This window comes from Urocitellus parryii, chromosome 9, assembly GCF_045843805.1.
Source record: "Urocitellus parryii isolate mUroPar1 chromosome 9, mUroPar1.hap1, whole genome shotgun sequence".
In the NCBI taxonomy this organism is placed as follows: Eukaryota; Metazoa; Chordata; class Mammalia; order Rodentia; family Sciuridae; genus Urocitellus; species Urocitellus parryii.
The window spans coordinates 5,078,620-5,103,609 of record NC_135539.1 but is presented as its reverse complement, the minus strand read 5'-3'; the positions used below and the strand labels follow the sequence as shown (position 1 = coordinate 5,103,609).

General features: G+C 59.4%; 1 protein-coding gene across 1 annotated transcript in view; it reads left to right on the top strand.

Moving 5' to 3' along the window:
- Sec14l5 (SEC14 like lipid binding 5) overlaps nucleotides 1-19,301 on the top strand; it is a 33,745-nt gene extending 14,444 nt beyond the window's left edge. Inside the window, exons 3-16 of the mRNA XM_026385563.2 lie at nucleotides 3,603-3,752; nucleotides 3,981-4,112; nucleotides 5,931-6,059; nucleotides 6,602-6,779; nucleotides 9,514-9,626; nucleotides 10,397-10,586; nucleotides 12,736-12,824; nucleotides 12,907-12,977; nucleotides 14,141-14,312; nucleotides 15,257-15,391; nucleotides 16,340-16,474; nucleotides 16,881-17,108; nucleotides 17,726-17,898; nucleotides 19,190-19,301. Of these exons, the coding sequence (XP_026241348.2) occupies nucleotides 3,603-3,752; nucleotides 3,981-4,112; nucleotides 5,931-6,059; nucleotides 6,602-6,779; nucleotides 9,514-9,626; nucleotides 10,397-10,586; nucleotides 12,736-12,824; nucleotides 12,907-12,977; nucleotides 14,141-14,312; nucleotides 15,257-15,391; nucleotides 16,340-16,474; nucleotides 16,881-17,108; nucleotides 17,726-17,898; nucleotides 19,190-19,301 (2,007 nt within the window). The remainder of the gene's footprint in view (nucleotides 1-3,602; nucleotides 3,753-3,980; nucleotides 4,113-5,930; nucleotides 6,060-6,601; nucleotides 6,780-9,513; nucleotides 9,627-10,396; nucleotides 10,587-12,735; nucleotides 12,825-12,906; nucleotides 12,978-14,140; nucleotides 14,313-15,256; nucleotides 15,392-16,339; nucleotides 16,475-16,880; nucleotides 17,109-17,725; nucleotides 17,899-19,189) is intronic.
- Nucleotides 19,302-24,990: the final 5,689 nt, after the last annotated feature.

Sequence of the window (24,990 nt, the reverse complement as noted above, 5' to 3'; positions counted from 1 at the left end):
AAATGCTGCCTCGGCGAGGTCCAGGGCGGCCTTGGGGGTCTCAGGGGCCCTCCCTTGCTGGCTGCCCACCCCGTGCCAGGCCCTGGGAGGCTCCTGGTGCACCTTGCAGGGGCCAGAGCCCCACACTGCTGTGGTCCACAAAGCGGCGGCTCTGGTAGGCTGCGGCTCTGGTAGGCTGCGGCTCTGAGCTCCCCACCTGGGGGGGAAAGGAGCTGGGTTGGCCCGGGGCCCAGGGCTTCCCCAGGGGCACTTCCATTCCTCCCCCAGTGCCCTTCCTGCTCTGCCCATCTGAGCTGGGTGGGTGAAGCTCTCCTCCCAGAGCCTGGAGGGAAGAGGGGGAGGAGTCTGTCCTCAGACAACCGACTGCACTATTCTGGGAGCTTGCACTGAGCCTAATTCCGGGGCGCGTGGGTGGCTCCAGGCTAAGAGCAGACCCCGAGATGCCACGGAGGCCACCAGCCCCCGACCTGGCACTTCCAGGACTGGGTGCACTCATCCTCCTTGAGTGTGGCTCATGGGCTCGGGGGTCCCTTCTGGTCACTTTCACCCAGGTCTGCAGGCCCCCAGGAGGACCTCACATTTGCAGAAGGGGCAGAGTCTGCTGTGGACCCACGGTGGCTCTGGGGACAGCAAGGCTCAGGGAGACACCGTGGCCTGTGGACCCTGGCATCAGGGCCTGGGCCTCCCTTCTGATGGGCATTACCCTCCTGGCTCAGGACAAGCCCTGAGTGACCCAAGGGGAAGCCAGGAGGGAGTAGCCCCAGGTGCCTCCTCTGCGCCCATCCTTCAGTTCCCATGGCGACCCTGAGCAGCAGGCAGAGGGCTCAGGTGAAGTGTGCAAGATCACACGGCTCACAAATGGGGGGCTGGGCTTGCACTCTGGCCGGGGCCCAAAATATGTAAAATCTGTGCATATGTAAAATGAGCACCTTCTTTAAAGGGCCTGTATATTTACATATGAAACATCTTCTGAATCTGTATATACAATTACATGTTTAAAGCCGCGTATATAAACATTCTGTCTATGCAGGTGATAAATATATAAATATAGGCCATCTATGCTTAGAAAAAATTACATATTTATGTTCACACGTATCTTATATGCACCATACATGTTCTTGTACATGTGTGGGTATATGTACATACGTGTACATACGTGTACATACGTACACATATTGGCATGTGTTTTTCAGAACAGTTTCATTGGGCTGGGGGTGGGGCTCAGAGGTAGAGAGCTCTCCCAAAGCCAAGCCCCACCAGCTGCGCTGACGCCTGAGTCATACCACACGATTCATCCCTGGGAAGCGTTTGACTGCGTGGCTTCCGCACAGTCTCAGCTGTGTGCAGCCATTGCCACAGTCTCAAGATGTCCTCGCGACCCCCAGTGAAGCTGCAAGGCCCTCGGCCCTCATCTCAGCCCCACTCACCCCCTGCCAGCCCCTGACAACCAACCACTAGTCCTCTTTGCCTCCGTGGATTGGCCTGACTTTTCATGGAAGCCAACTCTCATAACCTGCAGGCTTTTGTGTCTGGCCTCTTTCCCTCGGGACAGGGTTTTCAAGGTCCGTCCACGTGCAGCATGTGTCGGTGCTTCATTCCTTTTTATAGCTGAGTGATATTCCACCATAGGGCTCGACCACAATTCCTTTATCCTCTCCCCAGTTTAAAGGACATTGGGTTGTTTCTACTTCGGGGCTCTTCTGAATACAGCTGCGACAAACACGAATGCACACATTTCTGTGTGCACATCTGTGTCCATTGTCTTGAGTGTGTGCCTGGGAGCTGGCTCGCTGGGTGGCAGACAGTCCGCTGTAGGAGGAAAGGCCAGGCTGGTTTCCAAGGGGCTGCATCATGGCAGGTCCCGTGCAGGCCAGGCAGGAGGCCCAGCTCCTCCACATCTCCCAGCGCTCGCTACCGCCTGCCCTTTTGCTGTTGCCACCCTGGTGGGCGTGAAGTGGCACTGCCCTGTGGTTGTTTGCACTTCTGTAACGACAGGCCATGTTGAACGCCTTCCCACGTGCCTCTCCGCCACCAGTGGTATCCCGCGCCTGGAAAACTTCTGCCCAGGTCCTCTGCCCAGTTTTAAATTTATCTCTTCAATGTTGAGCTTTAGTAGTTTTTTGTAGATTCCAGATACAAGTCCCCTATTTGATACAGATGTCATATATATATATACTGTCCACGTACAAACAGATCTAAACACGTGCAAAAATTCCCCCCCCCCCATCCCTCAGTCACCTTTTCTTTCCCTTGACGGTGTCCTTTGTGATTTTGATGTCACAGCTAAGAGATGACTGCCTCATTCACGGTCATAAAGACTTATTACTGGGGGTTTTGTGTTTTGTGTTGATTTTTGAAGTATGAGGATTGAACCCACGGGCTCTGGCGTTCTGGGTGGGCGCTGTACCACTGAATGACACCCCAGCCCCTCCCGTGTTTTCTTGTAAGTTTTATAGTTTGGGTTCTTACAGTCAAACCTTTGCTCCATTTTGAGTGGGATTTTGAACGTGTCCTGAGGTTGAAGTTCAATGTCATTCCTTTGCATGGGGAAGTCCTGTTATCCCAGGACTATTTCTTCCTCGTGGATCTGTCTCCACTCCTGGTCAAATGTCAATCAACATGTGAATGGAATTCCAATTTCACTCCTGTGATCTCTATGTCTGCCCTCGAGTGCGATGGCTATTCTGGTTGGATTACTGTGGCCTTCTAAGAGGTTCTGAAATTAGGAAGTGTGCATCTCCCGCTTTTACTCTTCTTCAAGATTGTTTCTGCTCTTCTAGGTCCTTTGCGTTTCCACACGAATTTTAGCCTCAGTCTGTCAATTTCTGCAAACAAGACAGCTGGGATGTGACTGGGTTTCCTTGAGTTTGTGGTTCGTTTTGGGGAGCCCTGCTGTCCGCGAACAGGGACAGTCTTCCATCTATTCACGACTTCTTTACTTTCTTTCAGCCGTGTTCAGAGTGTAAGTCATGCACTCGATTTCCTGGGTGCATTCCTAAGTCATCGTTCTTTTTGGTGTTATTGTAAACTTCACTGCTGTGTATACAGCAGAACTGATTTGTAAACCGCTCTGATTTACGCCTTGCCACCGTGTGCAGCTTACTTACAGTCCGGTTGTGTGTGTATTTGGGGTTTTCTGTGTGTCGCATCTTGAGTCTGATTTGGGAAAAGCACTTGCTCTTTCACCCTTGAGTGTGCTGTTGGCTGCGGGTTTCTGCTGAGGTCCGTCATTAGGCTGAGGAACTGCCCTTCCGTGTGGGGAGTGGTTTTCTCATGAATGGGCGTTGGAGTTTGTCAAATGCTTTTTTGGATAAATGCCTTCTCTTGAAACGTCCCAGCAGACCCATCCTTCTTTCTGAGGGTGAAAAGTCAAATGCAAAGCCTCAATGCTATTTGCCAAATCACTGCTTGGGCCCCGCCCCATCGCCCCCGGGAGAAGACGTCTGTTAAGATGCTGGTGGTGTCCGCAGTCACCGCTGCTCCTTCCCGGCTGGGGGTGCCTTTCTCTGTCCTGGATACCCCCTCCCAGGAAGGAGACCACAGCCCTGCGAGGGCGGCAAGGGATGCGCTGGCCCCGGCCCTGACCCCCGCTCTGCCCCCAGGCCTACGAGAAGCGCTTCCCCACCTGCCCGCAGATCCCAGTCTTCCTGGGCAGCGAGGTCCTGGGCGAGTCCCGCAGCGCGGACGGGGCAGTGCACGTGGTGGAGCGCAGCTGCCGGCTGCGCGTGGACGCCCCGAGGCTGCTGCGGAAGGTGGGTGGCTGTGGCTGGGGTGGGGTGTGTGTGGGCTGTGTGGGGGGTGGTCTTAGGGTGCAGAGTGGGGCCCAGACTGGTGGAGGTGGACGGGTGGGCGGCAGGGTGGGTCCGCAGGTCCAGGTTGGCAAGGGATCTAGGAGCAGGCACCGGGTGTCCGGGAGCCGCCTGGGTGGTGGGGACTACTTTCCTCTCGTCCTCCTCCTCGGGCTGTTGGTCCCCCTGCAGATCGCAGGCGTGGAGCACGTGGTCTTCGTGCAGAAAAACGTGTTGAACTGGAGGGAGAGGACGCTCCTCATCGAGGCGCACAACGAGACCTTCGCCAGCCGGGTCGTGGTGAAGGAGAACTGCAGCTACTCGGTGAGCCGCCCGGCCTCCCCTCCTGCTCCCTCCCGAACCGGCAGGTAAGACAGGTGTCCGGCGCGTGTCCAGCTCAGATAAAAAACCCCATTTTTTTCCCTCAGTGTAAGTATGCTTCAGTCTTGTTTGGGATATATTTACACCAAGGCATTGAAATTCCAAGGTGACTGGTGTCTTGTATTTTATCCACGAAAACTGGCAGCCTTCAGGGATCTGTGGCTCAGTTTCTGCATCTGTAGGGTGGGGTTGATAAGTGCGCCCACCACATAGGCGTGGTGAGGGCTACAGCAGGTGAATCGTCACTCTCCAAACCCCTCAGACCAGTGCCTGGCACCACTGAGTCCCATGTAAAGGTGGTTAGTTTTAGCAATCATAGGTATTATTCTGTGAGCGGCTGTGGAGTGCCGGGCACCCTGCCCAGTGCTGGCACTGGGAGGTGGACGGGGTCTACCTGCTCACTGTCCTCATGTGGCTTCCACTCCAGTGGGCCGTGTAGGTAGGAGAAAGCCAGACCCCTGCTAGGAAGGACGCAGCAGATGGCAGGAGGGGTGCCCAGGGTCCCTCGGCTGCTCAGGAGGTGTCACCGAGGCTGAGAGCTGAATGTGGAAGGAGCAGGCTCCTGAGGGCTGGGAGCAGAGTTCTGGGCTGGGAATGGACTGGGTGACGATCTGAGGGGACGAGGCGAGGCTGTGGGGCCAGGTCCTGCTGCCACAGGGCTGGAGTGAGGAGTCTGGAAGGTGTGGCTGGAGGGGACCCGCTCTGCCACTCCTGTGCAGTCTGGGGGAGTAGCTGCCCTTCCCAGGCCACACCGTCCACATCTGTGAAATGGGCATAGGCAGATCCTGTCCGGCAGGTCCTTGGGTTGCTGGGAGGACCCAGTAGTGAAGGTGGGTCAGGTCCCTCGGCCCAGGCTGGATCCCAAGTGGCGGTCCTCAGGATGGCCACACAGCGTGGCATTTGCAGAGCATGTGGGTGTTTCCATAGTCTTCGCCCAGCCTTCTGGGTGGAGGGCTCTGCCCATCCATCTGCCACTTGGTGCTTCACATAAGCAGGACCCACTAGATGCCTGTTGCTTTTCCTTTCTGCACCTCCAGCCCCTCTTGGGACCTCCTGGAGATGGGGCTCAGGACGTTGAGGCTCCTGTAGGCACCTGTTGTTGTTAACCACAGTGACCTCTGCCACAGCAGGCCAGCTGGACCCAGGCTGCCTGTGCATGTGGGTTCCCCAGCCCTGGCCTGCTCCGTGGGGCAGCCCAGGACCTGCACATTCTGCAGCCGCCTGGGGAGCTCTCGGGAGCACTAGGTCCTGGTCCCTGTGGTCTCCACCAGTGTGTTTTCTTTATTGACATCTGTGCATCTGTGGATATACAAGGACACTTAGAAAGTACATCCTTGTATGTAAAATACACATATAAATATCTAACACACAACATGTAACTATTTAAGATATCTTAAACTCATATATAATGTTGATATGTAATTTATTCATACACTTAGGTAAGGGATGTATTATACGAAACATCATTTACATATAATTTTTTGGAGGTGCTGGGGATGGAATCAGGGCCTCACATGTGCTGGGCGAGTGCTCGATCCCCAGCCTGTTTGCACATAATTTTATAGTCTGTGTGTATTTTTAAGGGCAGGGGTCCAGCTATCAGCCCACACTCTCTGGGCCCCCATGAGCCAGCTCTCTGCTCCCTAACAGCTCAGACTTTAGGTGGGACGTGCTGTCCACTGCAGGTCTGCCTGGGGAGAGCCCCTGGGGAGGCCAGCAGGCCCCACAGTGAGACCTGGCATTCCCGCGCCTGGCTTCCAGGTCCACCCCGAGAATGAGGACTGGACTTGCTTCGAGCAGTCGGCCTCGCTGGACATCCGGTCCTTCTTTGGCTTTGAGAACACCTTGGAGAAGATCGCTATGAAGCAGTACACGGCCAACGTCAAGAGGGTGAGAGGGCCCCGAGGTCCCGGGAGGAGGGCGCATACCCACCCTGACCCTGCGACCCCTGTGACACTGGGGAGAGCCCTAACCTTCCTGGGCCTGTCTCCTCACCTGCCAACGGGCGCTCTAGTGCCGCCTTGTCACTGAGACCAAGGACAGAGAGCTGGCTGCAGTAGCACGCCCTGGTCATTGTCCCCGTCCGCGGGGATGTGGGGGCCCTGCAGAGAGCTCAGTGCGCAGAGGAGGGACATTCTGCAGAGCCTCTTCCTGGCTAAAACTGTCACTGCTGGGTTGGAGACCTCAGGCCCACCCCTGTGATCGCCTATTACATGATGACATAGGTGACATGAACTTATTAGTGTCTTACCTGCGTGTTATATAAAACCGTGCTAGTTGGGGCCGCCTCCGTACTGAGACCGTGAAGCCCGGCGGCGTTGGACAGCACCTCTCCGTCCCTACCTGTCGCGTTTCGGCCCCCAGTAGGCCACTGTCCGCGGAGGGACCCAGCCAGGTGCGCCAGTGCGGTGACCCCGCCATTGTGTCCCCAGGGGAAGGAGGTGATCGAGCACTACCTGAACGAGCTCATCTCCCAGGGCACCTCTCACATCCCCCGCTGGACGCCCGCCCCGGTCCGGGAGGAGGACGCCCGCAGCCAGCCCGGATCCCGGCAGGCGGAGGGGACCCTCAGGGTCCTGGGCCCTGCCGCGGAGGCGGTGGGAACTGACGGTAGGTGGCCGCTGCTCCGCCCTGGCCCGGGTGCTGGGAAGCGCCCCGCCGGGTGGGAGGAAGAGGGAGGAGCAGCGCGGAGGGTCTGGGTCCTGCGTGACCGTGGACTCCTCCTCCGTGCCCTCTCCACCCCCGGCTCCGCCCCTCTGCTGACCCGGGTGCACAGCGCTGCCTGGGATTCTGGTTTTATTACTATTTTAAATTACCCGAGTAATGCATGATCATGGTAGAAAAAATTCAGACCACTCAGAAGATGGGCAGTAGGAATTAGGCCTTCCTGCTCCCTGGAGGCCGAGCGGAGGCCTGGGTTTCTATTTGGCGAGCTGCTGAGGTAGATGCGCTGACCTGTGATGGTGGACACCCGCACACACGTGGGCACCGTTGTCCATGCCCGTGTAACACGCCGAACCTAACTCGTGGGGCGCATTCTGTAACCCCCTTGATGTTTTGATGTTTCTCATCTGCGCTGGATGTGGCTGGTTCCTTTTCACGGCAGCGAGAAGACCTTAATAGTTCACGGTATCGTGAGGTGGTTCCGTAACTTGATAATCAACATTGACTATTTGCTATTTTAATTTGGCCTCTTTAGATGGTCCCCGATGGATGGACATTCAGGTTGTTTCAGTTTTTTTAAAGAATACAAATAGTGATCTGGGTGTGGTGGTGCGCACCTGTGATCCCAGGAACTGGGGACAGGCGCAGGATCACAGCCTTGGGAAGAGGACCCCACGATCCAGGCCAGCCCCGGCCGCTGGGTGAAGCCCTAAGCAACGCAGTGAGACCCTGTCTCAAAATCACATAAAAAGACCTGGGAGGCAGCTCAGTGGTAGGGCACCTGCCTAGTGTGCGTGAGGCCCTCCTGGGTTTGCTAGGCCCCAGGTTTGATCCCCAGCGTCACACACACACACACACACACACACACACACACAAATAGTAAAAATTAAGAATGTGCCCTACATCTTTGGACTCAGAGATTTTAATTTTTTCATTTAAAAAACCTGGAAGGGTGTTACTAGGGATGGAACTGGGGGTGGAGCACTCTGCCACTAGCTACCTCTCCCGCCCATTTTATTTCTTATTTTGAGACAGGGCCTCACTAAGTTTCCCAGGCTGTCCTGGAATTGGTAATCCTCCTGCCTCAGCCCCCTGAGGAGCTGGGATTGCAGGCATGTGCCACTGGATCCAGTTTCTACATAAGCGTTTAAAAAATTTTGTAGAAACAGAGCATAACATTTAAAATGTGAAGTTACTGGAAGGTTTTGTGCAACTGAAGTTTTGGTAGATTTACCAATTAGGCCTCTGAAGAGGCTGCTGATCATCGCTCCCACCTAAAGTGTGAAGCTGTGTCTACTCACCCTGACTTTCCACCAGAATCTTACTAAATATTTCAAACTTCTGAAAGGCAGTAAGAACGATCATTTGTAGATTAGTGATGCATTCTTTCATCATGATTGAGGTCAAGTATTGTTTTCATGTTTAGTGACTATTTTCCTTTCTTTGGTTGATTCCTGTTCTTGAATTCTTATTGGTTTGTAAGAGCTCTTTGTATATTTCAGCAATTAGCCCTTTGTCACAGTTCAGTCTTCTATTCATGTGGAAATTGTTCAAATAGAATGTGAGGGCAAATTAAAAAGAAAAGAAAAATTCTAACAAACCGGTGTACAGAACAGTACAAACACGGAGTCCAGTTTCCTTTTGCGCCACTGACACGTGGAGGCCTGCCTGATTCCAAGATACTTGAGTGACAATACCGTGAATTAATACTACGTCTCGAGCTGTGTTTAGAGGGAACAAAATCCATTCATGCAACAAGAATTTATTCTGCACCGACTGTGTGCACTGGCTGGCTGCTGTTGTACGTGCCCTTTTATATTTTTACACGCTCCTGTGTGTGTGCTCTGTGGTTCGTGCCCTGTTCCTTGCCTGTCCACCCAGGCCTGGCCTCCACTCTCATCTGTCCTGTCCACCAGCACGCTGGCACTCAGGGTGACTGGTAGAGGGCACCTCAGGCCCTTCCACCCTGTTCTGAATCACTGGGCCTTTGTGCTCAGAGGGAGAAAAGGGCCTCACATCTGCTGGGGGCCGGAAGGACATGGGGCCCCGCCTGCCTCATGTCTTCCGCTGCCCCTTTGCTGCTGTTGCCCACATGAGTTCAGGCGGCCCCCATCCCTCCTGCAGTTTACCCAGATACCTCCTTGCACAGCCGGCGTGACCCCCGTGCCCAGGGTTGGTTTGGGGAACGGCTGAGAGGTTTTGCTGGGCGGGCATTCAGTTTGCTCTCTCACTGTGCCATCTGTCCACAGAGAAGTGGCTGTGCCCACAGGCTGCTGCTTGGCTGAGATACCAGGAGGCCGTGGGCACCCGCCTCTGCTGCACAGGGCTAGGAGCCGGGCACCGGACCTGGGCTGAGCCGGGCTCTGTGTGCTGGCCATGGGCTGATCTGCCCAGCAGGCTGATCCACGTGGTCCCCAGGCCCCCACACATGGCTCGGCCACCCTGGAGGGTGGGGATCATCCTGGACTAAGCTTTCAGAACCACCTGGACCCGGGTTGAAAAATGAAGGACTTTGGGGCCTGCAGGGCTGTGTTCGGAGCTGGAGCCCTAGCCTGGCTTGGAACCATGTTCCAGAGCAGAGGTGGCCAGTAGTACAGGAGGGCAGAGAAAGGGCAGCCGCCCACGGGGCGAGGGACGCAGGGTCTCCCTTGTCCTGAAGACCCCGTCCTCCTCCTCCAAGGGGACAAGCTGGACGCAGACTACATCCAGAGGTGCCTGGGCCAGCTCACACCCATGCAGGAGAGCTGCCTGATCCAGCTGCGGCTCTGGTTGCAGGAGACCCACAGAGGCAAGGTGGGTGGGCCTGGGGGGCGGCCAGGGGAGTCAGCCACGCGAAGACCTCCCACTATCCCTGGCCTCAGCAAACAGATGTCATTAGAGACTCTCTCCCTCCTCCCGCCCCACGCCCCACCCCCAGTTATGTCAACCTTGAACAGCTTCATGTGTCCTCTGGGGCATGGTGACCCCCAGTGGAGACACCGCTGCATAGCACCACATTCCCCGATACCCTTCTGTCCTTTCCCATGGGACTTAGAGACCCTGCGAAGGTGAGTGTTGACTGCCCGTGGGTGGGTTTTGCCTTGTCACCCCGTAACTAGGATGCACGAGGAGGGTCCTAGGCGCAGACTTTGTCCTCAGCTCTGTTGAGTAAGAACTTCCTGCTGCGGCTGCCAGCTTAGCGGCTGGTCTTTCTCTCCTCCACCTTAGGGGACAGGCGGGGAATGACTTTAGTGCCGAATGGTGTCAGTTTACACCTCCAGGAACCGGTACTGAGACTGGAGGCCAGTCCACACCCTGCTCCTCTGGCTGGAGAGAGGGCAGCTCCTGGGGCTGGTCTTGCAGGACTGGCTCACTGGGGGGCCTGAAGGAGGACCAGTTGCCCCAAAGAGAGACCCAGGTTCCAGCAGGAGCAGGGAGGACTGAGAGGCAGCCGAGTGCGGAGGGTCCTGAGCCCTGGCTCTCCCTCGGGGTTGGGGACACTCTGCAGGTGAGCCCCAGGGGCTCGTTCTGGTACCTGACCTGTGGGCCGGGTGTCCTTCTCCGGCTCTTTCTCTGGGTCTCAGATTCCCAAAGATGAGCACATCCTGCGCTTCCTGCGCGCCCGCGACTTCCACCTGGACAAGGCCCGGGAGATGCTGTGCCAGTCCTTGAGCTGGCGGAAGCAGCACCAGGTGGACGTGCTCCTGCAGACCTGGCAGCCCCCTGCCCTGCTGGAGGAGTTCTACGCGGGAGGCTGGCACTACCAGGACATAGGTGAGGGCCAGGGTCTGCCAAGGCACTTGGAGGAGGGGCCGTGTGCCAACATCTGGTTTTCCCTTGGGTGCTCGGAGGCCTCTGGATGTGACGCCCAGATGGGAAGAAGGTGCAGATGGAATAGTTTGGGGCCTGCCCAGGCGTCCCCCTTTGCTGGGGTCCCGGGGGTGCAGGTGATGGTTGCAGGAATGTCCCAGGCGCTTCTTAGGGCAGCCGTAGAAGACCGCCACAAATCTGGTGGCGAAGACAGCAGAAATGTGTTCTCTGGAAGTTCTGAGGCTGAGAGTCTGGAGTCAAGGTGTGGGCAGGGCTGTGCTCCCCCAAGGCTAGAGGGGAGAGTCCGCCCCTGCCTGTCCCAGCCTGGGGGGCCCTGGACTCCTTGGCTTGTGGCTGCACCCCTCCAATTTCTGCCTGTCTTCGGTGGCATCTGGGCATCTCTCTGTGTCCTGTCTTCTTCTCTAAGGACCCCAGGGGCTGAATGTAGAGCCCACCCCAGATCCAGAATGATTCCCCCCTTTTTTTGGTATTGGGGGTTGGACCCAGGGGTGGTCTAGAACTGAGCACATCCCCAGCTCTTTTTTATTTTGAGGCAGGGTCTCACTACATTGCTGAGGGGGCCTTGAGCTTGCCACCCTCCTGCCTCCGCCTACTCGAGCCACTGGGGTCCCAGGGCCTGTGCCCCCCACCTGGTCAGGAGGCCAAGGCTTCCTCTTGATGTCCTTAACTGAATGCATCTGCAAAGACTGTTTTCAAATAAGGGTCACACTTTGGGTTTTGTGTGTGTGTGTGAGCGTGTGTGTGTGTGTGTGTGTGAGCGTGTGTGTGTAGATGACATTCCACCTGCCACAGATATTGTGTCTAGGTTTTTTCAAATTAAAGCCAACAACTACTGGGCTTTTCACGGTCCTTTACATAAAAACTCACATATGCTGATTGGGGGAAATGCCGGGCTCTCTCCAGCCCCGGTTGGCACACTGGTTGGCACAGTGTCTTAACGCAGTCCTCGGTATTCATGGATCCCCCTGCTTGCTAAAATGTCTTTGTAACCTCCAAATAAACAGTCACAGCTCCGTGGCAGCCCTGTCAAGGTCATCCAAGGACACGTTCAGCGGGGTGAGAAATTTTGGGCTGCGGGGTGTGCACGTCCTGGCTGGGGCTGAGCAAGGCGGTGCAGCCTCCAGGGTTTGGCGCTTGTGCAGCACACGAGCCGTTGGTGGCTTCTAGAGGGCGGTGATTTTGCAGTTTGGGGTTTTTCGTGGGCAACTTTGCTGCTTCGTGGGGCCAGAGGGCCGTGCTGCCCTCGGGTGCCCAGGCACAGGGGCCTGGGTGCAGTCGGGAGGATCCCGGGCTGTGGGCTCCTGTGTGCCCGTGGCCTTGGGTTCAGTGCTGACGACACCAACCCATCAAGTCCCATCGTCCTACACAGGACACCTGTCAGCAACGAGGACAGCATTAGGTAGCTGAAATGGACGTGGTGTGCGCAGAGTTCTGTTCTCTGGAGAGAGCAAGGCTGAGCGGAGCCTCTGGAGTCTTGTTAGACCCCCGTGGAAATGGCCCAGCTCTGCTGCGGGAGTTGGTTCTGCTGAGTGCTCAGTGGAACCAATGGGGACGTGGGGAGTGTCCTTGTCCCCCAACAAGGCCACTGACGTGGACAGAAGGGCCGAGTCTCCAGGCTCTCGCCGCCTGACCCGCTCCTGCCTGGACGCGGCCGATCGTGTTCTGGGACTTTGAGTGACGGCATTGCCAGTGTGAGCAGGTCCCTCTCCGTGGCTTTCTTCTGAGGCTGAAGAGCGTGTGCTTGGGGCTCGGTGTTGTCTGGCTTCAGTGTCCCCTCCTGGGGTGGCTCTCGTCCTGTTCTGAGCAAAAGAGAGGCGGGAGAAAGGCTTCAGTTGGCAAAGAGCCGCCAACGTGGAGCGGGAGCTGCCAAGGCCCCCGCGGGCGTGTCCCTTGTCCTTATTAGAACACGCCTGTTGTTGGGGTCTTTGGTGAGGGGTCTGCCCCCTGGAGGCAGCAGGTGCTGGCCAGGGCATGTGCCCACTGGGCCTGGGTGTGCCAGGCCTGGTGTCTCCTCCCTGAGGATGCCACATTCCAGTGGTGGCGTGGACCTGCCTGGGTCACCAGTGTCCCTTCTGTTTGCTTGCCCCCGAAGATGGACGTCCCCTGTACATCCTCCGCCTGGGCCAGATGGACACCAAGGGCTTGATGAAGGCGGTGGGGGAGGAGGCGCTGCTGCAGCACGTGAGTGTCCCCCCCGCCCGGGCTCCGGGCCACTGCGGGTGGACAGCAGAGAGGGTGGCTCAGCACGCTGTCCTCCCTGCAGGTCCTTTCTGTCAACGAGGAAGGACAGAAGAGGTGTGAGGGGAACACCAAGCAGTTTGGCCGTCCCATCAGGCAAGGACCCGGGCTGCGACTCCCCAGTGGACGGGCAGCTAACACATTGCACTGAGCGTCACCGTCCCCACCTAGCTCCTGCGGTGATCTTGTGAGGGGCTGCAGTCACCCTGACTTTAGAGGAGACAGCCGGGTGGCGGTGCTCCCTGGGGTCACGGAGGCTTGGTGGCCGAGCTGGCTCGGACCTGCCCCTGTCTGGGTCCGGCCCCGTCCGGCTCCCGACTTTGGATCCTGAGAGCAGCTCTCTGGCCCGAGGTCTCCCTCCATCTCCCACGACAGCCGCACTCCCCGGTGACCAAGCCCAGCAGCGGCCTGCTGCCCCTTCACTCCCTGGACCCCACCTCTGGGTCGAGGTTGCTGGCCAATGTGTGCGGCCAGCTGTGTGCGGCCCGGGCCCCCCAGCCCTCGGCCCTCCTGGCGCCAGCACTGACAGGACCTGCCACCTGCAGTTTTAACCCCCGCCCCCAGGAGTCTTCTCTTTATGACGATTAAGTTCCTTTCTGTCTGGAGATTTCGTAAGGACGGGGACATCGGGCCGGAGTGGCAATCTGTCAGCCAGGGTCCTGGCTGGAGGCAGAGTCCACCCCAAATGGTTTGAACGGGGAGTGTCACAAAGGACCCCCTTGCAGAGGTGTGAGCAGGGCTAAGGGACATCCAGGGTGCAGAGGCTCCCAGGGACCGGCCACTGCAGTAAGATGGTCATTTCCCTAATGACTCACTACTGATGGAGTGGAGGCACAGAGGGGTTAAGAACTTGGCGCTGGCCACACAGCAAGTGGCAGAGCGGGAATCTGAGCCTGGGCCACCCGACGCTGCCGGGCAAGCTTCCAGAGCCGCGTGGGCTGTATGTAGTGGACAGCATCCTCTCTTAACTAGTAGGGACCAGCTCCTGCAGAGAGCGCTCCAGCCCCCACCTCATTGAGCTGACCACCTTTGCTGACTCCGTGAGGGCAGGTCCCTGCCCAGGTCTCTCCAGGTGGAGCGGAGGCCTGGGCCCCGGGGCTCAGCTGGGCATCCCGGCTCCGGGCCTCCTCAGCACGCAGCCTGCCGACCGCGGAGGGATCCGCAGCAGTGTCCCACGGCCCCTCTGCTCCCACCCGCCTCCCTGTCCGTCCTGGGACGAGGCGGAGCCAGGTGGAGTGAGGGGTGCGTGTCCACCACAGCTCCTGGACCTGCCTGCTGGACCTGGAGGGTCTCAACATGCGGCACCTCTGGCGGCCGGGGGTGAAGGCCCTGCTGCGCATGATCGAGGTCGTGGAGGATAACTACCCCGAGACCCTGGGCCGGCTGCTCATCGTGCGAGCCCCCCGAGTCTTTCCCGTGCTCTGGACGCTGGTAAGAGCAGGAGCCTGGCCAGGCCCCCCCGGGAGGCCGAGATGGGAGGCTCCTCCCACTGAGTGGCCTTGTTTCAACTTTTGTAAATGGCAGCTTTATCCAGATAAGACTCTTATGCCGCGGCCTTCGCCCTCTTAAAGTACGGGATTCAGCGGTTTCGCTATATTCACAGAATTATACAACTGCTACCCCGCCCAGCCCCAGAACGTTTCCTGGAACCCCCATGCCCATTTCTCCTCCTGGCCCTGGGGGTCACCCTCCGCCTACCTCCCTGTGGGATTTGCCTGTTGGGAGCTTCATGTCAACAGGCTCATCCACTGTGAGGCACTTGCTGTCCGACTTCTTCACTGGGCACAGTGTTGTGGAGTCCAGCCGTGGTGCCGCCTGCCCTGGCTCTCTGTTCCTTTTTACAGCTGAATAATATTCCAGCATGTGGATGGAGCACATTTGTGTATCCCTTGCCTGTTTCTTTAATGGGATGGCAACCCTCAGCATTGTACAGTGTTCCCAGGCCTCCTGTGAGCTGATTCCAAGGACAGTTTGGACCTTGGACTATTGGGATTTTAAACTTTTGGCCAGGACCCACAGTTGTAGCCCAGCACACGTGTGTGCACACATGTGCACACGCACACCCTGAACAAGAGACCTGTGAAGTGGTGTGCGTTCCTTGTCTATGCAGCCTCTTTACTAGTCTCTTCTGTTCTTTTCCACTGAAAACAGGCTAGTCGAGCGGGCGTGCTGTGCACATCTGTAATTCCAGATACTCAGGAGGCTGAGGCAGGAGGATGGAAAGTTTGAGGCCAGCTGAACAATCTAGGGAGTCCCTTTCTCAAGATGAAAACTAAAATGGGCCGGGGTGTGGGTCAGTGGCTGAGCGCCCCGGTGTTCAATTCCCTGTACCAATAATTGATCAACCCGTGCCCTCTGCCGCACCCCCACTGCAGATCAGCCCCTTCATCAACGAGAACACCAGGCAGAAGTTCCTCATCTACAGCGGCAGCAACTACCAGGGCCCCGGGGGCCTGGTGGACTACCTGGACAAGGAAGTGATCCCCGACTTCCTGGGGGGAGAGAGTGTGGTGAGGCCGGTGGCCGGGCTGGGCTGCAGGGTGAGGGCAGTGGCCCCGGAGGCCAGGAGTCTGGGCTGGGGGGGTCCCTGGGTGGCCCCTGGGTGGCCGCCGTGCTGTCCCCTGCAAGCCAGGCTGCCGAGTGGGCATGGGGTGTGTTTCTGGCTCTCCCCTGTCTCTGGCTCTTTCACACAGTGAGGCAGCATCTTCCAGAAGCCCAGGGACCAGGTCGAGTCCCCAGACCCTCCGTGTCCCCAGAGGTTGCTCAGCAGCCGGGCTCCTCCGAGCCCTTCCACGCAGGGTGGTGACACCCAGTGCCCACGGCCCTGCTCTGGAGCTGGTGCGCCCAGACCTGCCCTGACCAGGCCACTGCCCCCTGCGGTGGGCTGCCAGGCAGGGAGACCCCGAGTCCCAGCCCCTTCCTGCAGCCAGGCAGGCTCGCCCTCTCTGTTCACCCAGCAGCGCACAGTAGGCCTCCTGGGCTCCGCCGGCCTGCCTGACCTCGCCTCCTGCTGTGGCCTCCCCCTGGAGTGAGATGGGCATCACGGTTTGGGATGGCAGAGGGTCTGCCGAGGCCCAGCCGCCCGGGGGCCTTTGGCTTTGGGAATCTGCAGAACCCACCGTGCCTTGATGGGTCCACCTGACAGCTGAAGGGGTGCTGGGGGAGGGTCCCCGATCCCTGCCAGCCGGGAGGGGGGGATCTGAGCGTGACTCTCAGGAGCGTGCCCTGTGCCCTGAGCAGCCACCCTGTGCTCTGTGATCTTGGACAACTCGTCTTCCCTCTCTGAGCTGCCATTTCCCTCCTCTGTGATGCGGGAAAACCGTCCCGACCCTGCGGGGGTTCTAGGGGGCAAACGGGGTCACTGTTCTAGGCTGTCTCAGGGCTCACAGGACTCGGTGGCTCAGGCCGGCCAACCTCCAGGACCCTGACCTGCCACCCATTTTGTCTGTGACCCCCAGTGTAATGTCCCTGAAGGAGGACTGGTCCCCAAGTCCCTCTATCTGACCGAGGAGGAGCAGGAGCAGGCCGACCAGCTGCGGCAGTGGAGCGAGACCTACCACTCGGCCAGCGTGCTCCGCGGGGCGCCCCATGAGGTGCTGGGGCCTGGCAGGGAGGGCCCCGGCCGTCACCCTAGGCCAGGTCCTCGCAGGCGGGCGTGGGGGGATGGAAACCCAGAGGAGACGTCAGCCGTTGGGCCTGAGCCTGACCCAGGGAGCTCCGGAAGGGGAAGAGGTCACGAATGGCCTGCTGAGAGGCAAGGGGCCAGGCCTGAGTGCCGTCCCCTCCCGGGCCCCCTGGTCACCCCAGGGTGGAACCTCCCAGGCCTTTCCAAGAGAAGTTCCCAGACGAGGGACGAGGAGCCTTAGCAGCCCCTTCTGCCCTCAGGAGGCGGACCTCGGGACTGGGGGCAAGACCCCTGCAGCACCCACGGCACCTCCCATGCCCACCCCCAGCTGTCCTGTCCCCTGGGACTCCCAGAGCTGCTCTGTCCCCACACAGGTCGCGCTGGAGATCCTGGAAGGGGAGTCGGTCATCACCTGGGACTTCGACATCCTGCGAGGGGACGTGGTCTTTAGCTTGTACCACACCAAGCAGGCGCTCAAGCCGGGCCCGCGGGAGCCTGGGGCCAGGGCCAGCGGGCAGCTGGTGGACAAGGGCTGGGTCCTGGGCACGGATTACAGCCGAGTGGAGGCTCCGCTGGTCTGCCGGGAGGGGGAGAGCATCCAGGTTGGCACTCCTGTGGGTCACTTGCTCCTTCATCCCGGCCACCCCCTGCTGGGCTGCGGGAATACAGCAGGACAAACCAGACGTGCCCCTGGCCTCAGGGACCTGGCAGGACAGCAGGGAGAACAAGGGCACAGGCCAGCTCCATAAGCCTAGGGCCTGGCTGCAGGGCCCGGGGTGCTGGGCTGCCCGCACATCACGCCTTGCTGCCTGCACGTCACACCTTGCCCCCCGCACTCACACTTGCCCCCTGAGCCCTCCGCCCACCACCCCGCGATCCCCCTAACACTCTAAACTCTCTACCCCTCCTGAGAGTCGCCCTTCTAACAACTAACAGCGCCCTCCGCACTCTCTCCCCCCCCCAGCCACCTGTTGGAAGCACCCGAGAGCCCCCACCGCCCTCCTCTAAATCCTCCTGGTCTGCAGACCCCACTGAGCTGGTCCCGGGATGTGGGGCAGCCGCAGGGGCGGCCTCGGGAGGTCCTTGTAGGACAGTTTGCTGGTGCACTGCAGAGGGGGACAGAGGGCAAGAGCCTCTCTCTCCAGGCCTGGCCACGGGAAGGCTCGGCCCCTCTCCCCCTCCCCAGGGGACCGCACAGAGCACGGCTACTGTGTTTCAGGGCTCCCATGTGACCAGGTGGCCTGGGGTCTACCTGCTCCAGTGGCAAATGCACAGCCCCCCTGGCAGCGTGGCCTGCAGCCTCCCGGGGGATGTCCTGACCGCTCTGCACAGCCCGGGCCCCAAGTGCAAGCTCCTCTACTACTGCGAGGTGCTCGCCTCCGAGGACTTCAGGTGGGTAGGGCCTGGGCAGGGCGGGGGGCGCTGGGCAGGGCGGGCTGGCCCTGCAGTGCTGGGCGTGGCTCCTCCTGGGGCTCCCGGGCTCTGCCCTAGCGGTGGGCCAGTTCCTCCAGGGTAGGCCCAGCAGGGATTTGGGGGAGCCCTGGTCAGACCTGCTCAGCAGCAGAGCCTGCCCTCCTCACGAAGCCCTGCAGGAAGCCGGGTGCACCTGGCCCTGGGAAGGAGGTGCTGGAGGGCCCCCAGGGGGACGCGTGGAGACGGGGTGGGCTGGGCGCTCTGCACCAACCTGTTTGGTCTGGCCAGTGTAAGAGTCCTTCAGTGACCTCATGAGAGATCAGTCCAGGGCTACTTCCTGCTGCCCTCCTGGGTCTGCCACTGGGGCACTCCCACCGCGTGGAAGTGTGGCGCAGATGGAAGACGGGAAGCCATGCCCAGCCTGGGCTCTGGCCCAAAGCCACATGGCTAAGAAGTGCTGGGGGCTTAACAGAGAGAACTGTCGGCCCAGAGCAGGGACCTGGCAGAGGGTGCGGTGGGGGGGACCCTCTGGGAAGTGACACTGGGTGGAGAGCCACGGGGTGTGATATCGGTCACCAGGGGCCTGTTCAGCACGTAGATTCTGGTTCAGAACCCTAGCAAGCCCCAGGTGCCAGGGTACGGCTGGTCCCCACACACTTTGAGGAGCAAATCCCTCCGGCTGCCCAGGACAGCCCCGTAGCGGCCAGCGCCCTGTGGCAACGCAGAATAGCAGATAGAATGGAATACACGAGCCACGTTCCGGCCACTCTGTGGCCTCAGTGGCCAGCGGCTGCTGCCGAGGACAGCACACTGGTAGGACATTTCAGTCGGGCAGAGGGTTCTCCAGGCAGCTCCGAGCTGAAGTCCAGGTGAACCAGGTAGCTGGGACAGAGGGAAGGTGCTGCCCGGAGGCTCGGCGCCCACAAAGGTGTGTCCAGGGCGCTGGGAGGAGGCCAGGCTCGACTGCAAGGAGTGAGGGGTGAGAGGTGGGGCCGCAGCCTCCCCGGGCTGTGGGGGCCCAGGACCGTGGTAGGGATCCAGGCCAGGGAAGCCCCTGGATTGTCTGTGGTAGGCTGGGCTGTGTCCTGAGGGAGTGGGGCGCAGGGAACTGGGGGGCACTCACTTCTCCTCACGGGCACAGGCCAGCTCCACAGACAAGTGCTTCTTCCTCTGCACTTGGCCCGGGCCCTGGCAGTCAGCAGCCTTGAGGAAGGAGCCCTGGGGCCTCACCTGCAGCATCAACAGAGGGTGACTTGTGCCCTCCCCCCAGGGGCTCCATGTCCAGCCTGGAATCCTGCACCAGTGGCTTCTCCCAGCTCAGTGCCGCCACCTCCTCCTCCTCCTCCGGCCAGTCCCAGGGCAGCTCCCTGGTCTCCAGATAGCCAGGCACGGACCCTCGGGGCAGCCTCGGCCACCGGGAAGAGTGAGAATGAGAAGCAGCTTGCCAAGGCCTGGGACCACGTGGGCTGCAGCCTCTGGTCCCCAAAGCCGGGGTGTCTGGAAGGGATGGCGAGGACCTCATCCTTGGCCAGTGTGGCCCCCGTGCAGCTCAGGGCTCCTGTGGTTGCCAGGACAGAACTCCCCTCTGGACACAAAAGACCTGTCCATCTCAGCGCCGTGGGTCTCGCAGGATCTGGGACTCAGCCATGGCACCAGGCGCAGCCCCTCACCACCACTTGCTTGCTGGCCCCGTCCGCTTCCTTCTCAGGAGGGCCACCCCGGAGCAGGGTCTCCGTCCTGCTGGGCACACTGTCCCTTCCCCCAGAAGGGAACTGCTCACTCCCAGAAGTTCCAGTCCACCTCCCAGGACTGCCTCTCAGCGGCCAGCTGGGGACCCGCGTCCCTCCCTGAACCCGGGATAGTTACTGGGGGTTGGAGAAGGCGGGTCCTGGGGTCACGTGCCCAGTCTAGACCAATCACTGTGACTTAGCTGGGGTGCGGCGCGTTGATTGGCCAGCCTGGATCACATGCACAGTGCTGGAGCCAATCACACGGTCTGAAAAGGCAAGGGCTTCAAGGAATACTGGCCCAACCCCCAAGAAGGAGAAGATGCTGGGCATCGGGAAGGGATGGTCCCCTGAGTGTCTGAGGGACAGCAGCACTCTGAGTCCCCACTGGGCCCGGGAGCTGTATCCAGGGCTCGCCGGAACCATATCCAGGTTTGCTGGGGGCCTAGCCCTGACCACCAGTGCCTTGAAGAGGGTGAGGAAGTCCAGGGCTTCCGCCAAGTTTCAGGCAGTGATGGGGTGACACACACTATCTCCATACCCCTCTGGAGGCCCCTTTCTGTCCTGGGGAGCTGTTCGATTACGACCTTTTTTAATTGTAAGTCAGAGAAACCCACTGCTCAGTGACTTAAACACAAAAGGGTGACCATTCATGGATTCATAGTACCTGTCCAGTCCAGGGCTAACTTCAGGTAAGGCTGGATCCAGGGTCTCCACATGGCATTTGGACTCCTCTTGGTGGGGAGGCTATAGTCTGCCCTGGGGCAGATCTGACTCAGGAACCAGCTCCAAAATTGACATGACTTTCCCCAGTTACTGCCTTGGGTCTCCTTGGGACCTGAGGACATTGTTCCTTTCCTTTCCTGGGTCCCCAAAAGGCAACAGGTCACGGGTCTCTGCTAGGCAAGTGCTCTACCTCTGAGCTACAACCCCACTCCCAGCAAGGGTGAGCGTCTCAGATTCTTGGCTGGTCCCTCTGAACCCAGCTAAAACTGGCTTAAGCAACAAAGGGAATTCCCTGGGTCTCGGATTTGGGAATTGGCTCCAGGAACGGCTGGATGCGGGAGCCCCGTTTCCCCAGGCCTCTCGACTGCACCCAGGCCTCGTGACCCTAACCTCTTTGCACCCTGGCCGCCTCCTTTCTTCCAGCTGGTGAGGAAGGGGCTGCCAGAGCCCAGCCCTCTTCACGGCAGGCTCCCGACCCCAAGGGAGATGCCTCCCCATCTCCGCTCTCGTGGAAGAGTCTGGCTGACCCTGCTCAAGTGGCAGGTTCTCTTCTTGGCCATGCTGGCCAAGGCACAGGGGGTCCTGTGACTGGCATCCCCTCTAGAAGCAACAGGGCCGCGTGGGACCGTCCTTCCCTGCACCAGCAGGCGTCCGTGGTGGTGTCCTGCATAGAAGTCTCTGGGATCTGCGCTGAAGCCTCTGCAGCAGGCTGCTCCTGCCTTGGGGAGGCCTGTAATTAAAAGTAGCTCAAGGAAGGGACTGCCCAGCTTCTGGCTTTTAAACTTCCCCAGGCCCACCAGGGCTGGACTTGGCTTAGGCTTCTTGCTCCTCCTGGCTCATCAGCCCCTTGCTGTCAGGACAGAGACGACCCGTAGCCACGTGACCATGAGACCAGGGTGCAAAGCTCAGCCTTCCTTTCATAGCTGTGTAACCTCAAGCAGGTGACTTAACCTCTCTGTGCCTCAGTGTCCTCATCTGTAAATTTTGGGGACAGCAGTGCCTACCTCATGGGGTTGTAGTGGGACAAAAGTGGTCACAAAGTCCCCAGCACGGCGTCTGGAACACAGAAAGCACTCAATAAATGTGCGCGGTAGTTCTGATTTCTTCATGCTTCTCGTCCCAGTCCGGGCTCCTTCCCGAGGGGGCCCTCACAGGTGTTCATGAGGCAGCCGGCCTCCAGAGGACATGAGGCCAGGGTGCCGCTGCCTTCTGCGGTGTGTGCAGCCGGCTCTTCCCTTTTCTGGGCAGAACCACAGCTCTGAAAGGGCACCTTTAGTCCCTGCGCGGCTTTCCTGAGCCGGGAGGTCTTCCCCAGATGTTGAGCTGGGCATGATGGCACACACCTGTAATCCCAGGGACTGGGGAGGCCGAGGCAGGAGGATCGCAAGAGCTAGGGCAGCCTCAGCAACTTGGCGAGGCCCTCAGGATTAAAAATTTTAAAAAGGCTGGGATGTAGCTCAGTGGTAAAGCGCCCCTGGGTTGATCCCCAGCACCGTGCAAACCGGCAACCAATTTGCAACAACAGAAGGAGATAAGTGGTGTTGTTCCTCTCCGACCCTGCCCTCTCGGGAAGCTCCTCTCCTCTGTAGAACTGATGGCTCCTTTTCAATGGAGTCCGTTTTGGGGGTGAGGTGCCCGTTCTTGGGCCTGGTCATTCCAGCCAGAAGCACTGGCCATTTTAGGCTTGGATCAACTTCCACTGTCTTCTCCCTGAGCCTGGCGTTTGCCCAGGGATTATTCAGGGATTCCTTGGCTACTGTTTGCAAGACTGAATAGAGCATTCGGGAAAGAGCGGCGGCACCGGGGGCTTGCACACTGGGAAAGAGCGGCATCACCGGGGGCTTGCACACTGGTGCGCAGGGACCAGCTTCTTAGGTGTGAAGCTCGGGCACACTGCATTAGCTTCCTGGGGCTTCTGGAACAAATTACCCCCCCCCCAAAAAAAAATGAGGCTCAAGACCACAGACCTTTATTCTGCCCCAGGTCTGGAGGCCAGAGTCTGGAGCCAGGTGTCCTCAGGGCATCACGCTCCCTGCGGTGTCCAGGGCAGGGTCCTTCCTGGCCTCCCCTGGTGGCCACATCACTCCACCTGCCTCCTCGGGTGCCTTCTTCCCTCGGCATCTCTCAGGAGGACACTGGTCATGGAGGCAGGGCATCATCTGACAGCCGAAGCCCCCGTATCTGCTGAGACCCTCACTACAAACGAGCTCTCAGCCAGGCTCTGGGTGAACGTGGGTTGGGGGTGCTGGTCGACCCATCAGAACGTGTGGACCCTACAGAAACGGGCGTGGGGTTTATCCATGCTGCTGGCGCCCGGGTTTCCCAGGCTCGCTCAGCACCGCCACCTGGGATGTTGCGGGCAGGGTTCCTGAAGTCCCCCTGCCACTCTTCAGCTACTCGGGGGACAGTGAGGAATTGAAACTTTACCACTGAGGTACATTCCCAGCTCTTTATTTTTATTTATTTATTTGGTACTGGGATCAAACTCAGGAGCACCCGACCACTGAGCCCCATCCCCAGCCCTATTTTTTGTATCTTATTTAGAGAGAGGTTCTCACTGAGTTGCTTAGCGCCTCTTTTGCTGAGGCTGGCTTTGAACTTGCGATCCTCCTGCCTCAGCCTCCCAAGCTGCGCCTGGCTCCTTTTAATTATTCATTTTGAGACAGCTGTACCTAAGTGGAGGGCACTGCCTGCCCTTCCCTGGGGGGTCTCCCAGGCCCTGGACCAAGGGCGCTGGCTGCTGTATACCTCATGGGACTGAAAAGCCTCCCGGTGTTGGAGCTGGAGGCCGGGACTGTCACTGGGGGAGTGGGAGGTGCGGTGGCCTTGGGTCACTGTCTGCCCAGCTCTGGGACCTGCGCTGCCCTACACGTGCAGTGAGGGGAGGGGACAGCCGTCGCCCGCTCCCACAGCCTGCTCATCCACTCGCAGTGACTTCTCCACGGTGCCTCCTGCACTGTGGGCGGCGGATCTCAAGGGGCGGCCAGCTGACCTGTGGGCGCTGCAGTATGGGGATAGGACAGTGGCACTGGGGACAGCTCCCGAGGGCGGGCAGAGCTGGGATCAGGGCTGAGCTGTGTGTCACCGCTGACGTCTCCGGGCCTTTGCTCCTCCCGGGAGGCCTCCTGGGGCCTGGGCCTGAGAGGCCAAAACACACCCAGGGGTCCCGCGAGGCCCAGAGGCTGTCCCTGGGGCACAGACCCTGGGGACCTGGGTGGACCTGGGCAGGGCTGGAAGGCGGGGGAGGCTGTGCCTTCCTCCTGGCCCTCCCTGCCCAGGCGGGACCGCAGGACGGCTAGGGAAGCAGAGTTTCAGAGCTCCGAGCTCATCTTAGGGAGTCAAGAATTTTCAAAACTCGGATCCCCCGAGAACCTGGTGGGAGGCGTAGAGGCTCCCGTCCTCACCCATCTCAGGGCTCTGGGGGCCCTCAGCGCTGCCCAGTGACCGCCGATCAGTGACTCTGTGGGGTCTCCGCTGAGGTGAGGTTCTGTGAGGGCTCAGCCACTAGCATGTCACCAAGGTCACCGTCCTGCACACAGGGCCCCAGGGCTCTGAGGCAGTCTGTGTCTCCGCTCTGGGGTTTTCCTAACTTCCAAGATCACCGAGGGGTCCTTGGTGTTAGTGCCCTGTGTCTCCCCACCACAGGTGCCAGGATCCCAGACACTGCTTTGCCTCCTGCTCATGCTCCAATGACGCTCTACAAATGCCTGTGTCAAAAAATGTGCCTGTCCTGTGACAGCATGAGTGTCACACTTTTTGGGTTGCAAGAGCACCCAACACAAACTGCCCCAAACAAAAACTAAACTTTATTGGTCCACATTCCGTGTTGGAAGTCAGGTATGGCTGGACCCAGGGGCTCACATCTTGCCCCCCCCTTCCTCTCCACACTGCCTGGCTCTCCCCATTTCGTGGTTCGTCTTCTTCACACTGGGGAGAGCTGGTTTGCTCTCCTCCGTGCGGCTCACACCCTGGAAGTTGGACAAGTCCAGCAGAAGTTCCGGGGTGGGCTCTGACTGGCTGATCCCCAAGGCCTGCCTTGAAGGAGTGGGGCACAGAGTGCCCATGACACCACCTAGTGGCCAAGGGGGAGAGGCAGCGCCGGCTTCTGGTGCAGGGGACCACTGCACCTCTTCTGCTCCCTCTGGCTGGAGCTCGCAGTTGGGGGGGGGCAGCCGGAAGCACCCAGGCGGGGACCCCCAGGAGCAGCCCTGCTGGTAGACAGCGCTCCCCTGCCCTGGAGTGGACCCCAAGGCGCGAGGCAGCTCTGTTCTGTGGAGGGTCCAGCAGGACTGCGCCTGCTCCCCACCATGCCCTCCCGTCCCCACCAGAGCTTCCTGGTGACCTGAACCAAACCACCTGTTCCCATCTCCTGGTTCGATTTCTGCCCAGGGTTCGGGAGCATCCAGCCTAAAACAGGGCTGTTACTGAAAGAAGAGGAACTGGAAGTGGGGCAGGAAAAGGCAAGACATGTCCCTGTGACAAAGTGTTTAAAGTTCTGCAGGGACAACCCAGGGGCCGGACTGCCCAGTGTGTCCTCACTTAATTGGGGACCACTCCAGCTCACCATGCCTGGCTCTGTTCAGGGGCTGCTGTCTCCCTCTGGGCCTGGGTCCCACAA